Here is a 14,435-nt window from a genome sequence, read left to right on the forward strand (position 1 = left end):
AGAATTTATTGCCCTCTTATCAGAAGAAACAAACTTCTTCCCACCTCGAAGGCGCTGTTAGGATTCAGAGGAGGAAGTTGACAATGACCAGACAGAATCCTGTATTTGAATGGAGTTTAGGCATCATGGAACACCTTTCTTTCCACAGTGCCCTTAGTTGTGACACAGAGGCCATAAAACTGAGGCGGGAATCTTGGGAATATCCTTGTGGAATGCCTTTGTTTCTGCAGTTTGTTCCTGGAGCTGTTTTCCTGCACATGTCCTGCCGTGCCACTGCTGCCCAGAACATGAGAAGTCAGTGTTAGCAGAAGGCCAGACCGTGGGTTGCTACATCCGTCACAGGATGGAAGAAGGAACAAGGGGATGCTGGATTAAGAATGTATTGGCTGAAAATATGAGTAAACCCACACGGATGCTTCAGCTTTCCTTCCCCTCAAAGGGAGCAGGTTCATGCACGGTGTTGCATTGCAAATAGCACGTGCAGACAAGTTTGTAAAATGAACTAAAACCAAATTATTCCGCCTTTTTCACCACTGATCTTTAGCAACATCCACAGCCTCCCATCTGCACGTGGAGCCCTCATTGCATGGATTCAGGCTGGATTTTTAACACTCAGCCCACCGCAAAAGAGATGAGGTTGCTTAGTACGCTTTTTAAAGCCCTAGCGGCTTTTAAAAAGCAATCTTTATAATATTTTACCCTTAAAACATTTTACGAGGCCTTTTTAAGAGCCGAGCGAGCTTCCGACCGCCTTTCGCGACAGGCGCGGCGCGGCCGCGCTTTACGGCGTGCCGTTGCCGCGGTAACGCGGCCGCGTTGGGTGGGAGCCGGCGGCGGCCGCTGCGCCGCCATCCCGGTGCTGTCCCCGCGTCCCGGCCCGGCCCTGCCGCAGGGCCCGGGCCCTCCCGCTCTGCCGCCACCGCCATGGACAAGTACCAGGTGCTGGGGCTGGTGGGGGAAGGCAGCTACGGGATGGTGACCAAGTGCAGGAACCGGGAGAGCGGGCAGATCGTGGCCGTCAAGAAGTTCCTGGAGAGCGACGACGACGCGGCGGTGAGGAAAATCGCCCTGAGGGAAATCAAACTGCTCAAGGTGAGGCCGGCGGCACCGCCTTTTTTCTAGCAATTTCGTGCTTAAATTGCAAAGGGTTTTGTGTGTTCAAACTCCTTCGGCTTCCCCGCCCAGCATTCACGAAGTGTCACCGACACAGCCCAGGCCGAGGGGGACTCGCTTGGGCCCTGCTGGGATTTCCAGGTGCTGGATTTAATGGAACCCTCTGTGCTGTGACCTGGCGGAGCCGCTGCTCCCTTGGCCTGAGCGCCGGGCTGGATGCACCTGGCGGATCCTGGGATCTTCTGGCGTTGCCAGGGGATGGTGCGGTGTCTGTTGCCTCCTGGTGGTGGCTGTTCCCCTGTCCCAAATGCCTGACCTATCCTGCTGTGGATTTGCTGGAAATAGAAGAAACGCTGACCTTTCAAAGCCTGGGAATGTGACTCTAAACGGGCTGGGGGCTGCCGGGGTCACCTGAGACAGGAAAACGCTTCTAGGAAAGTTTTCCTTTTTTTTTTTTTTTTCTATCCATGGCACCTTCCTGGCAGGAAGGATTCCTGTGGGATTCCCTGAACCATGTGTGCACTGTGTCCTTTGTTGTTGGAGTGTGGGATTTGCCTGGTGTTACTATTGTGGGGAAGGACGAGGGGGAATGAATTCAGACTGAAAGAGAGCAGCTTTTGACTGGATGTCAGGAAAAGATGATTCCTTGTCAGGGTGGTGAGGCACTGCCATGGGTTGTCCTGAGGAGCTTCCCTTGCCCCACAGGAATGTTTGTCCCATGTGCAGTGCTTGTCCCATGCATGGGCACATGTGGGAGTTTGGAACATTGGGGCCCAGATGATCTGTTTGGTGAAAAAAAAAGAAGGAAAACCTTATTTCCAGGCTACTCCTGTGATGTGGGGTGCTCCAGAGGTGGGAATACTGGCAAACCTGGGTCCTTTCCTTTTGTCTGTGCACTGAAGAGGGGGAAAAGTGGTGTTTGCCTTTACTGCAAGAGCTACAGAATTGGAGTTAATAGAAATGCATGCCGCTCAAAGCATTATCCCTTTAAACCCTTCTGAAGTGGATCTCTGTGAGCTTGGATTGTCCCTGCTCTGAGTTACTCAGTTACTGAGCAGCACCCAGGTGTGCTGGGAATTAACTGCTTTTCCTTCGTGAATGGAGCCTTTGCAAGGGGAATGTTTGCGTATGCAGCTCAGGAAGGGTGGCTTCTCACAGGGGAAATAAATACCTGGAGGTTTATTCTCTTTGTAGTTCCTTCCCTTGTTCCCTGTCAATCTTTGGGTTTAATTTTTTTTCCCCCTCGAATTTGGACAGAAATTTAACTGTGTCTGAAAACAGCAAAAACTTCTTCAGATCTCCTGTGTGGGGAACAAATCATTCTTGGGAAAAGAGCTTTTTCTCTTATTGGTTACCCTTTAAAAATTCTTCTCTTGTCAGACCTTCTAAGAAATCTGGGCAGGCACAGGTGCAGGCTGGCTGGCACTGCCTCTGCCCTGGCAGAGTTTCCCCTACAATTCCCTGTGCTTTGCAGTCCTTGTGCATCTTCCTGGGTCCCACCCCTGGGCTCTGCTGCTGCCTCCAGGCAGCCTCTGGGGATGTTTCCCTGCCAGGTTCCAGCTAATAAATAACGGTGCTCTGTAGCATGGCCTTTTGTGTTGGTGTGTGATAAATGTGTAACAAATGGGAGGTGGAGTCTTGTCTGCTGGGGACACAAAATAAACAAAAGTATACATGACAAAATAACTGGAAAACACAGCTGCTTTTTCTTCCTCTTTTTATTCAAGTTGCATTTTTTGGTACTGTCCAAGCTGGGCTGCAGTTAAAAAAGTTAACTGCAAAAAATTTAAAAATAAAATTTCCCTTTATAGCTTTTAGTAAGTGTTTTCCCTCACTAAACATTCCCTGTTTTTTGATAGCAACTGAGGCACGAGAACCTGGTGAACCTGTTGGATGTGTGTAAGAGGAAGAAGAGGTGGTACCTGGTGTTTGAGTTTGTGGATCACACGGTGCTCGATGACCTCGAGGACTCTCCCAATGGACTGGACTTCGAGAGGGTTCGGAAATACTTGTTTCAGATTATGAGAGCAATTGCCTTTTGTCACAGCCATAATGTAAGTATCTACAAGAAATCAGCTCTGCAGCTGCAATCAGTAGATACATATTAGAATAGAAGTGTGTATTTTTGTATTTGTATGTATTTGAACTTAGAGAAATAGAAAGGAAAAAGAGATACATAAAGTAAATGTGTCTGAAATTAGTGGTTCTGTGTTTGTAATTTTCTACTTGAATATGGGAAAGCTGCACTTCTTGCTGAGCCAATCAGTTTGCTATGTACACACAGGGAGTTTGCCTGACTTCCTTCTCTCTGTGCAGATAATCCATCGCGATATTAAGCCAGAGAACATCCTGGTTTCCCAGTCAGGAGTTGTGAAACTCTGTGACTTCGGGTTTGCCCGGCCCTTGGCCACTTCTGGGGAAGCTTACACGGACTACGTGGCCACCCGCTGGTACAGAGCCCCGGAGCTGCTGGTGGGGGACAGCAAATATGGCAGGTGAGCCTGGCCTGCCAGCCTGGCAAGGGCTCTGGGGAGCATGCAGGGGGTGCTCCATCCCTGCCTCAGCCTTTGGAGCCATGGAGCTGTGCTGAGCTGGGGTGCTGGGGGTTTTTCTCCCCAGGCCTGTGGACGTGTGGGCTGTTGGCTCCCTGATAACAGAAATGCTTACAGGAGAGCCCCTTTTCCCTGGAGACTCAGACATTGACCAGCTCTACCATATCACCAAGTGCCTGGGTAAGAAGAGCCCGTGGGGCTTGCTCAGGAGTGAAAGGCTCAGATTTGTTTTGATGGGTGGAAAGATAACAAGCCAGACTGTAGCCCTTACTAGCATTTCAGCCTCTCACATGTTTCACTGTCCTGTATTTTCCACCTGTTTGCCTGATTCTAGGTAACTTAATTCCAAGACAACAGGAGTTATTCTATAAAAACCCCCTCTTTGCTGGCATGAAGTTGCCCGAGGTGAAGGAGCTCGAATCCCTGGAGAAACGCTATCCCAAGCTCCCTGCTGCAGCGCTGGAATTAGCCAAGGTAATTAACCGAGTGTTTCCTGTGAGTGTTCCTCTGTTTCCATGCCCTTCTGTCAGCTCCCCAGGCAGTGAGCAGCTTGGGTTGGCAGCTTGGTGGGGGATCCCAGAGCTCCAGTCCAGGGTGATGGGGACACCCAGCCCTGCAGGGCCAAAGGGGTCACTGCAGGGATCTTTTCCTCATGCCAAAGCCTTTGTTTAATTCCTGCTGTGTTTTCGTCCTCCTGCTGGTTTGTCAGGAGTGCTTGCAGATGGACCCAGACAAGAGACCATCCTGCGCCCAGCTCCTGCAGGGTGATTTCTTCAACAAGGATGGCTTTGCTGAGAGGTAAGAGCTCCTTTCCTGCTCACTGCAGGCTCAGGTTAGAAAGAAGTGAAGCAGTTGTGCTTGGAGACTGCACACTGCTGGGTTTGCAGAGCTCACAGCTGCTGAATGCCTCAGTTTGTTTTGGCTTGACCTTCCTGAAAATAGAGTTGGAAGGGAACACATTGCAGTGGCACATTTACCTTGTTGTGACATTAATTAATCAGTGTCACCCCACATTGGATAGTACAGTCTTACACTGTGTTCACTCACTGCATCTGCACCAAACTGGTGCAGATTTATTTTTTATTGCTGTATTGCTGTATTTTATTGCTTTATTGCTGTATTGTGAAAAATGTGTGCAGAAGATTTTATTTAATGTATATATTACATTTGTCTTCTCATTAGTTAAAAGGCACAGTTTGTTTGACTCTTTTTAAATAAAGTCCATAGGAGCCTGGGCTTAACAACTGATGATGCTATTAAGATAAACAGAAGCCCTTTCATTATTTGTTTCTTTCTTTTCTCCTTATATGGAATGTAGATTTACTCAGGAGCTTAAACAAATAATCCAGAAAGATGCCAGAGACCACCAGTTCAAAAAAAAATCTAAAATCAATAAAAGGGACAAAGATGATGTTTCAGAAGAAAGAAAAATCATCAGCGTCCAGGTTGGTCCATCTGTGTTTTCCAAACCTGTATTGTTTTGGGGTTTTTTCTCATGTTTTAAATCATTGTTTTTAAAATAGGTGCAGCAGTTTAAATTCCTAGGAAATAGCTTGGGAGCATGCAGGGGGCTCTTGGGCCAGTCCCTTTCAGGTGAACCACACAGTGGTGCAGTTCCTGGCAATACAGAGCTGGAGAGGAATCACTTGGGAAGCAAAAGTCATGCTTTATGCTGCTGTTAACCTGTTTTAAAGCCCTGTCATCAAAATTAAAAATTTTTCTTTCAACTGGATACCAAGGATGCTTCAGAGTGACTTTGAGGTGACATTGAGATGAGTTTTTATTTGATTTCTTCAGAAAAGACACAGGATACAGCTGGTTTTCCTCTATAATTTCTGATTCCAGTCTCAAGTGACTTATTTACAGAGAGTGCTGGAACCCTGACAAGTTTTCTCCTGTTTGATGGAAAGCAGAGATTTTCTAACAAAACCAATTCCATATCCATTAGATTCTTGCAGAATCATGCACGTGTAGGCTTCTGACATGTTTTTTTTTCCTGCATGCACTGCCATAAACTGCTTTTTTAACCATGACTGTAAGGAAAGATGATGTTTATCTTCCAAAACAGGATTTCAGCATAGGCCCAAGGAGCAAAGATGGGAAGCTGATAAAGACCAAGCCCTCTAAAGCTGATGCAGAAAAAGCAGACCGATCCTCCAAGCTGAGCTTCCTCTATGACAACACAATCCACCCATTGGAATTCAGCCCTCAGACCAACCTGAAAGATTCAAGCAGCAACTTGGACTATGCCAAGAACCTGGGCACATTTATCCCTCCCATCAACCAGAACTTCTCTCCTACATTTGGGATGGGGTCTGGGCCTGGGAGCCTTAATTACAGGTAAGGGAGCAGAGCTAGGGGACCTCCTATCCATCATTCCTGGGATGTCCTGGGAGGGGCAGGGTGACAATGTGGGAGCACAGGATGTGGGGTTTGGGACACCTTGCATTTGGTGCTTTATATTGGCTGTGTCAGCCCAGCTCATACCAGCTGTGGGGCATTTCTGATTACAGACTTGATGAAAAGAGTAAAAAATACTTGAACCCCTTGCTAAAGGCACGGAAACCTTCTCCAGTGGGGCGTAGCAATGTCAGCCTGACACCGGTGAGTCATCTGTCTGTCTGTCCTCATTGGCCATGCAAAAATTAATTCAATTGTGTGTTGTATTCTCAAGAACTCCATCTGGTCTATTTTTCACCATAACTCCCCGCTAAAAGTACTAGAAATACTAGAATACTAGAAATACTACTGGTTTTGTTACCCCTTTTTCTCTGCTGATTTTTTGTTCGCTATCCCTCGCTAACAGTTCTTAGATAAAATATATTTTATGTCAGAAAGCAATTTTTAATGAGGGGGGCAGTCCAACACAGGATATCTGTGAGATTTGGAATATATCCATGGCCTCCTGCCTGGCCAGGAGCAATAGACCATGTGTGCTGTGCTGCTGAAGCAGAACCGAGGGTTTGGATTTAATGTGGCCAGGGCTTTACTTAGTCATGTCATAACTGCATTAAAAATTGATAAGGAAAACAAGTGAAATGGAAAGTTTTCCTCTTCTCTCACTACCTAGGCACGATGATTACTGTGCCAGCCAGGAACACTTGCCTTTTTCCAGATAACTAATCCCAGCCATTCTCCAAGGGCTGTATTTTATCTCTCCAAAAGCAGCCTCACTTAGATGATTGTTTTTATTTTGCTGTAGCATTTCCATTGCTTGTGTATAAAAAGCACTTGAGCAGTTGAATTCCTTCTCACACATCAGATTCTTTTGTCTTACTCTTGGACAAATTCCAACTACATCAGAGCATTGCTGTGCCACTGCTTTTTTTAAGCTTGAAAATAGCTTTATTTTTGTCTATATTTTCATGAGCTGCTCTATATGCCCTTGACTATAGGATACTAATGAAAAACCTATCCTTCAGGCAAGTAAGAAGAAATGGGAATTCCTCAAGACAAATGTGCGTTTGCCAGAACTAAATCATCTCCCCGAGCTGAGGGGAGCGGAAGGTAGGAACTTTGAGCACCTCTAAATAGAACCTGGCTACCCAACAAGTGTCAAGAAGCAGTGTGTCAGCCCTCACTCCCTAAACATGGGTCGCCTTGGTTATGTTTTGCAGCTCGGCATCCCAGATTTCTGAAGAAGGAAAATAGAATGTTTGCAGAGTCCCAAGTCCCCTCCCTCGCTGCTATCGACCTTCATAACTCAAGTCTGCCTTCACAGCAGGTAGCAAGGCAATAAAGTGGTTTGTGCTGCTCTGTATTTGTTTGGTTTGCTTTGGTTTTTGCTTTCTCAACAGCATGGCCCACAGAATTCCAGTTTGACTCCTAAAGGAGCAGAATTTGCCTCGGGGTTGTAAGTCTTACACCAGGGGAGCATTTTTGAAGCCTGATTTGACCAAAGAACAGATTTGTTTTGAATTAGGTGTTGGCATTGCATGTGTCTTTAGAAGAATGTTTCTGATTGTCTTCTCTGTTGATGCTGCACTTGGAAATTGATCCTGTCTCTTTCTTTCCCAATTTATAGCTGTCAGGGACCTTGATGCCAGATGCATCAGAAGCCAACTTCCCCAGGGTCGAGCACTAGCCCTGGGGAGATGGTCACACCTGCCTGTAAAAGGTGGGCTTGCATTTCTGCTGTGTAGCCTGTTGGGGACTTCCAAATGGATGGTTTCATGAACACTCACCTAGGGATGGGAAGTGCAATAGGAAAATTATTTTATACTTCACATTCTTGCATTCTTGATCAGGACATGCAGGTATGGCAGACTTCTTACAGTACACAGCTCACTGTGCACAGTAAATAATTGTCCTGAGCTAAGGTGCTGGGCATTGGGGCTGGAAAAGAAGCAGCTCACAGAATTGAGGGGTTGAGCAAGCTGGTAGAACAGCAAAAAAAGGGGAAGCTGGCTGCCTGCATGTGGGGAGGGGAAAAAACAACTCAAGTTTTCTGATCTGTGAAGCACAGAGGTGTAAGTGCACAGCTTCAGCAAGGTAAGGATGTGTAACAAAGCAAAATAAAGGAAGCCTTTCACCAGGGAGCACCTCTGTGTTTTGTTAGTCTGTCCAGAGTCATTCTCCTTTTCTCCTCTTGATGCAGGTGACTGAACAGTGGGAACAATCCATCTGAGTTTCCAGGGGCTAAAGCTGCCAGGTGTCTGCAGGGGAGAGGAGGATCCCTTACTCCTGTTGGTGCAGCAGACTGCCATGGAAGTGGCTTGGGTCCAGGCCAAGGATGGAGCTTGCACTGCCTTTTTCTTGCATGCAAACAGCCTCTGGAATGTTGACTTTCTGGCTTAGGGCCAGGTCTTGTCTGAGAAGACTAGCGGTCATTGGTGTGTGACAAGGGCAGGAGCTGCTTTGGAGGACTCTGAAGGAAGCTGGGCTTTCTTTTGTCCAGCTGCTGCCCACCTGAGGGGTTTGTTTTTCAGTGAATCCTGACGAAAGCAGCTGTTAGAATTCTCATATTTCAGTGGGCTGCCTGATCTGGATCGAAAAGCACCTTTCAGTGAAGAAAACATCTGTGCAAGAAATACAATATCTAAATGTGTAAATCTGCAGCTGTTCCTCTGAAACCCTTGCTAATGCACTTGTCACTTTGGTTTAGGTTCCTTTTCCCTTCACATTTTTGACCCCACATCTGGGCAGTTGTCTTTGGGGTGTTTGCCCTGGGTATGTTGTCTGGCTGGTGTTGATGGTGAAGGAAGGAATACCCCTGTGGAATACTGAGCTGTGATGCAGGTGGCACATGGAATGTCTCAATAACTCATTGTTCCTTTAGGTCCTCTAGGAGAATGGGACAGTAAAACTTGACTGTTTGGAAACAGTTTTTGCTTACTTGGCTTTAGTTTGTCTGTGGTCAGTTTTGGGCTGTCCCTGTCTTGCTCAAAACTTTTTTCCATCAGCTGTCACAACCCACATGGTGTTATTAACTTAGGAACTTATTTTTCCACAAAATACAGCCTTTCCCATCCATGGATCATGAGAGAATATGGTCTGAGCTCATTGTATTTAGGGATTTGTCTCTATGCTGTCTCTTGACATGTACATTTCATTTGTAAATAAAAAGATCTTCCAATTCTGGGCTTGACTGTCCCCACAGTGGATGCTCCACTTGGCCGCAGTAGTCAGTCAGGTAGCCATGGGCAAATGCAGGGGGGAAAAGAAGGTTTGGGGAGGAAAGAGTGGAGGTTTTTGGGGGAAAGCTGGGTTTTTGGAGGAGAGAAAGGTTTAAGAGGAAGGTTTTGCATGGGGAAGAGTGTGGCCAGCAGGTCCAGGGAGGTGATCCTCTGCTTGGCCCCAGTGAGGCCACATCAGGAGTGCTGTGTTCAGTTCTGGGCTCCACACGTCAGGAAGGACAAGGAACTACTGGAGAGGGTCCAGCAGAGACCAAAGATGATGGAGACGTCTGGATCATCTCTCTCAGGAGGGGAGACTCTGGGAGCTGAGCCTGCTCAGTCCAAAGAAGAGAAGACAGCAGGAATCTCATCAATCCATACAAATATCTCCAAGATGGGTGTCAAGAGGATGGTGCCAGATTTCTGGTGTGCCCAGGAACAGGACAAGGAGCAGTGGCCAGAAACTGAAACAACATGAAGAACTCATGGAATCTGCTCAGTTGGATGGGACCCGCAGGGATCACTGAGCTCAAGGAGTGTTCGGACAAAGCTCTCGGGCACCTGGTGGGATTGGTGGGGGTGCAGGGTCAAGAGTTGCACTCGATGATCCTGACGGGTCCCTTCCTAGTTGGAATATTCCATGATTCTGTGATTTGTCGTGGAGTTCTCTCTGGAGACATTCCCAACCCGCCTGGACGCGGTCCTGTATCACCTGCTCTGGGTGACCTCGCCTCGGCAGGGAGCTCGGACGGGAGCTCCCCTCCCACTCGAACCAGGCTTCCGCGAGAAGGGGAACACGAGGCTTACAGCCGGGGAGCGGGGGGGGCGGGGCATTCTGAAACCTCCAAATCCTCCGGAACCGGCTGTGAGGAAGCGGAAGGGGTGGAGCGGGACCGGGCAGCCTTGGCGGCCATGGCCACGGCGGGGGGAGCGGAGGGACGCGAGCCGGGATGCGAGCCGGGATGCGAGCACTACCGGCGGGGCTGCCGGCTGCGGGTGAGCGAGCGGGGGCCTTGCCGTGCCGTGCCGTGCCGTGCCGTGCCCTGCCTTGCCATACCATGCCATGCCAGGGGTGGTGGCCGCTCCATGCCGTGTCCTTCCGTTGGCAGGCCCCGTGCTGCGGGAAGCTGTACCCGTGCCGGCTGTGCCACGACGGAGCCGAGGAGCACCAGCTGGACCGGTTCCGGGTGTCCGAGGTGCAGTGCAGCCGCTGCCGGCTCCTGCAGAAGGTGCGTCCGGGAGGTTATGGCCTGGTGTTGTGTCAGGGGAGGTTTAGGATGGATGGTAGGGAAAGCTCTTGACCCAGAGGCACTGGAACAGGCTCCCGGGGGAAGGGGTCACGGCCCCAGTCCTGGCACAGGGCAGGAGGCATGTGGGCATTGCTGTCAGGCACCTGGTGCGATGCTCGGAGCACTCCTGTGCGGGGCTGAGTGTTGGACATTGTGAACCTTGTGGGTCCTTTCCAACTCAGGATGTCCTGTGATTACAGAGCATATGGCACAGGACTGTGTCCAGGCGGTTCTGGAATATCTCCAGTGAGGGAGACTCCACAGTCTCTCTGTTCCAGGCCACAGGAAGGAAGCTCTTCCTCCTGTTCAGGTGGAGCTGCCTGTGCATCAGCTTCTGCCCATTGCCTCTTGGCCTGGGCAGCACGGAACAGAGGCTGATTACATTTTCTTGGCACCTTCCACATCCCTGCAGACATGGGTTAGATCTTCTCAGCCATCCATTATCAGGGCCCAGCTCCCTCAGCCTGTCCTCTCCACTCTGTTGATCGCTTCTTAGCTCCCAGCCTTGCTCCAGGAGCTCCACACCCCTTTGGAGCCTGGAAGCAGGCACAGCACTCAGGACATTCGTGTCCCCTCAGGCCCAGCAGCGCTGTGAGGGCTGTGGCAGCCTCTTTGGAGAGTACTACTGTGATATCTGCCACCTGTTTGACCGTGACAAGAAGCAGTACCACTGCCAGGAGTGTGGCATCTGCAGGTGCGTGCGGGTAGCGGGCCTGGCTCCACGGGCACCGGCCCTGCCCTGACTCCTCTCTCCACAGGATTGGCCCCAAGGAGGATTTCTTCCACTGCTCCAAGTGTAATTTGTGCCTGAGCCTGAGTCTCCAAGGAAAGCACAAGGTGAGGATGCACCGCTTGCCTCCATATCTTAAAAAGGAATGCCTTGAACATGAAGCTGGATGTGCCTCAGCCCCATCTGAGGCCGGAGGAACAGGGAGAGCAGTGGGTTCTCCTTCTCTAAATTCACCTAACAGCAACACAGGTGCCACTAATTGAAGACATAAGAAATTTTACCTATTAGAGTTTTACAATATAGAAGAACACAGAAAACTACACAGCAGAATAATGTTTTCTTCTCTTTTTCCATTTGCAAAGTGTATTGAAAATGTCTCCAGGCAGGACTGTCCAATATGTTTGGAGGTGAGCAGCTTCTTTTTATCTCCTGGATAACTGTGTGTGGCCCCTATTTTTGACTGTGTGTGAATTGATTTTCTTCTCTTTTGTCTTATATTTGCCTCCAAACAGGATATTCACACATCTCGTGTTGGAGCCCACGTTCTGCCGTGTGGTCACCTTCTTCACAGGTAAAGCAGACACCTGGGCAAGGGAAACACCTGCTGCATTGTGTTGGGTGTTTATTCAGCAGCGTTCAGTCTGTACCAGCTGCTTACAGCTGCTTTCTGAGGCACCTGCATTGTGGGGACAGTCTGTTTCTCCAGGAAATATTTTCTTTAGGGGGGTTGTCTTCCTTCTCGGTCAGGTTTGACAGTGTGAAGCTCTCCTGTTACTTGGCCTAGGGATGTTTTTAATTTCTGCCGTGGGGATACATGTGTGGTTTATTCCCTTTGTGCAGTGCAGGTGTGTTCTCTGTCAGTAACTCAGTTTTTCTGACTGACCTGTGTTTCATTTTCAGAACATGTTACGATGAAATGCTGAAGGAGTAAGTATTTCCAAACATCTTTGCTCTCAATATTACCCTAGTCCAAACATATTGCTTCAAGAGGTAAAAATCATGAGTTGGTGCCAATTCTGCACCAACTGACTTAAAGACAGCTCTTAAAGGGATGAAGGGCTAACTTAAAGGGATAAAGTGCATTTAATTTCCAATTCTGTTTGCCAGAGCTTGCTGCTTTGTGCTCTTTGTGTGCCTGGTACAATGTGAAACCTGTCCCTACCAATGGCCTTGTTTCATGGCCTCACTTCACCTTCTGATTGAGACGTGTCTCCCTCTTTCTGCCAGAGGCTACAGGTGTCCCTTGTGCATGCACTCGGCCTTGGACATGACCAGGTACTGGCGCCAGCTGGACAACGAGGTGGCACAGACTCCCATGCCCACCGAGTACCAGAACATGATGGTGGAGGTAAGAGGGCACCCTTGCCTGGCTTCCCTAGAGCTGTGCCTCGGAGTTCCTGGCAGCAGAGGGCACTAGGGACTCGTGCTGGATCAGGAGTCAGCCCAAGGGGTGGGGAATGCTGAGGAGCAGTCACGTGTAGGCGTAGGATGTTGTCATTGCTGTTTATATACACCCACCGCTGGTGCTGCAGCCTCTCCCTCCCTGCCCTGTGTGCCTGCAGATCCTTTGCAACGACTGCAACGCCCGCTCCACGGTGCAGTTCCACCTGCTGGGCATGAAGTGCCAGAGCTGTGAGTCCTACAACACGGCCCAGGACGGGCGGTGCCGGCTGTCCTTGGAGGAGCAGTGACCGGGGCGCGTTCGGCCGGGCCCCAGCAGAGACTGGTTTGGGAACAAAGCAACTCTTGTGTCAGTAAAAATTCCAGTTTTCCCAGTTCAAGGAGTCCTGTGCTGCGTCAGGGAGGAGGCAGGTGAGAGGAGCAGCACGAGGAGATGTGGTGAGCGGCTGGCACAGCGGCAGGAGGAGTTTGGGGGCAGCTGAAGGGGAAGGGAGGTGGAGAGGCAGCCCTGGGGGGAAATGGATCACTTTGAGAGGCCTTTGGGGCTAGTGCCAGCATCCACAGGGCAGTGTGTGGGGATGTGGTGTTCCCTGGGAATGATGTGTGTGCCTCCTGGGAATGATGGGTGTCCACAGGGACAGTGGGCAGGGGTGGCATCCTTGGCTCCCGTCGTGCACTGTCACCTGTGTGTACAGAATTCCCTTGAAACAAGGGAATTGCCCTGCCTGCTGGGATGAGCAGCTGGAAGATCCAAGTGCAAAGCCCCCCTTTTCCTCCTGGACACCCATCCTGACTCGCCGCTGTCCCTCTGCTCAGATTCCTTTGCCAGCTGCAGTCACTGTTTCCCTGTTTCTTCCTCGTTTTGCTCTGTTCACTGGCAAAGGCTGAGGTGGTGTGGGGTTTAAGACTCGTACATAGCTGGATTTTGCTAGTTAGGTACCTAAAGTGAAGCACATCCTCCGCATCAGGCTGAGCCTGGGATGTTCACTGAAATAAAGCAGTCCAGGGTCCAGTTTTCTGTGGTTTTTTTGGTGTTTGTTCATGGTAGAACTTCATTGTGGGGAGAACCACTGCCTTTTGAAAGAAATAAAAACCCCAACTCCACCCTCTTTCATGTAACATCTTGCCTGAGGTGTTTTGCAGTCTTAAATATTGCAGGAAGTCCTCTGTGAATTTCACATGCAGATACTTTACAGTAATAAGATGTAAAAAAGGGTTGATTCCTCTTCAGGTTATAACTACTAATTTTTAACTTGTTCTGTTGTAAAATGAGCTTTTCTTAATCCAGCAGTGCCCATTTTCTGTAGGGAATATTTAGGACTTGGATGGTAGCTATTGTAGCTTGCCTTGACTGGGGTATCTTTTTCTGGAGCACTTTTCTCACTGCTATAAATAAATGTAAAAAAAGGTCTCTATTAAAATAAACAAACTACGCTGAGCGTGATGTGCCCTTCTTTCACACACATACTCCCTGGAAATTCCCAGCTGAGTTTAAACCATGATTCAGTGCTGAAAAATGGTTGGATGTGGGGAGGTGTGAGGCCCAAGCCACTGTCTGGAAAATCAGTGCTTTATTTTTTACAAGCGCCTGTGTTTTCATATTTTTGTTCTGTGGTACAAGCAAGACTCCCTGCTGCCTTGGTTGGCACCTGGTGACTCCACCTCCTTCCCTGGATGGAGACCTGCTCCCAGGTAAGCCTGGAAGTGCCAGTGGGGCTCCCACCAGCCTGCAGGA

At 49.1% G+C, this 14,435-nt stretch overlaps 2 protein-coding genes across 4 annotated transcripts; both read left to right on the top strand.

Moving 5' to 3' along the window:
• The first annotated feature begins 807 nt into the window (after positions 1-807).
• CDKL2 (cyclin dependent kinase like 2) lies at positions 808-9,249 on the top strand. Of its 3 annotated transcripts, none has more exons than XM_030948280.1 (13): positions 808-1,092; positions 2,973-3,167; positions 3,430-3,608; positions 3,733-3,845; positions 4,000-4,139; positions 4,375-4,463; positions 4,984-5,110; positions 5,734-6,005; positions 6,179-6,269; positions 7,061-7,172; positions 7,283-7,389; positions 7,690-7,782; positions 8,263-9,249. In XM_030948280.1, the coding sequence occupies exons 1-12, from the start codon at positions 925-927 to the stop codon at positions 7,747-7,749; spliced, it is 1,653 nt and encodes a 550-aa protein (XP_030804140.1). In that variant the 5' UTR covers positions 808-924; the 3' UTR covers positions 7,750-7,782; positions 8,263-9,249. The 3 variants fall into 3 exon arrangements, with proteins under 3 accessions (XP_030804140.1, XP_030804141.1, XP_030804142.1); XM_030948281.1 differs by having other exon boundaries at positions 7,088-7,172; XM_030948282.1 differs by lacking the exon at positions 7,690-7,782.
• A 912-nt stretch (positions 9,250-10,161) lies between these two features.
• On the top strand, positions 10,162-14,133 carry RCHY1 (ring finger and CHY zinc finger domain containing 1). Its single transcript, XM_030947479.1, has 9 exons — positions 10,162-10,276; positions 10,390-10,509; positions 11,148-11,263; positions 11,328-11,406; positions 11,662-11,706; positions 11,812-11,870; positions 12,200-12,226; positions 12,527-12,647; positions 12,862-14,133. The coding sequence occupies exons 1-9, from the start codon at positions 10,193-10,195 to the stop codon at positions 12,988-12,990; spliced, it is 780 nt and encodes a 259-aa protein (XP_030803339.1). The 5' UTR covers positions 10,162-10,192; the 3' UTR covers positions 12,991-14,133.
• The last annotated feature ends 302 nt before the right edge of the window (positions 14,134-14,435 follow it).

The sequence above is a fragment of the Camarhynchus parvulus genome, chromosome 4 (assembly GCF_901933205.1).
Source record: "Camarhynchus parvulus chromosome 4, STF_HiC, whole genome shotgun sequence".
In the NCBI taxonomy this organism is placed as follows: Eukaryota; Metazoa; Chordata; class Aves; order Passeriformes; family Thraupidae; genus Camarhynchus; species Camarhynchus parvulus.

Coding starts and splice junctions, on each gene's coding strand:
- RCHY1 (XM_030947479.1), top strand. CDS start 10,193: ATGGCCACGGCGGGGGGAGCGGAGGGACGCGAGCCGGGATGCGAGCCG. Junction 10,510..11,147: donor GCTGCCGGCTCCTGCAGAAG/GTGCGTCCGGGA, acceptor GTGTCCCCTCAG/GCCCAGCAGCGCTGTGAGGG. Junction 11,407..11,661: donor GTCTCCAAGGAAAGCACAAG/GTGAGGATGCAC, acceptor CCATTTGCAAAG/TGTATTGAAAATGTCTCCAG.
- CDKL2 (XM_030948280.1), top strand. CDS start 925: ATGGACAAGTACCAGGTGCTGGGGCTGGTGGGGGAAGGCAGCTACGGG. Junction 4,464..4,983: donor AAGGATGGCTTTGCTGAGAG/GTAAGAGCTCCT, acceptor TATGGAATGTAG/ATTTACTCAGGAGCTTAAAC. Junction 6,006..6,178: donor CCTGGGAGCCTTAATTACAG/GTAAGGGAGCAG, acceptor TTCTGATTACAG/ACTTGATGAAAAGAGTAAAA.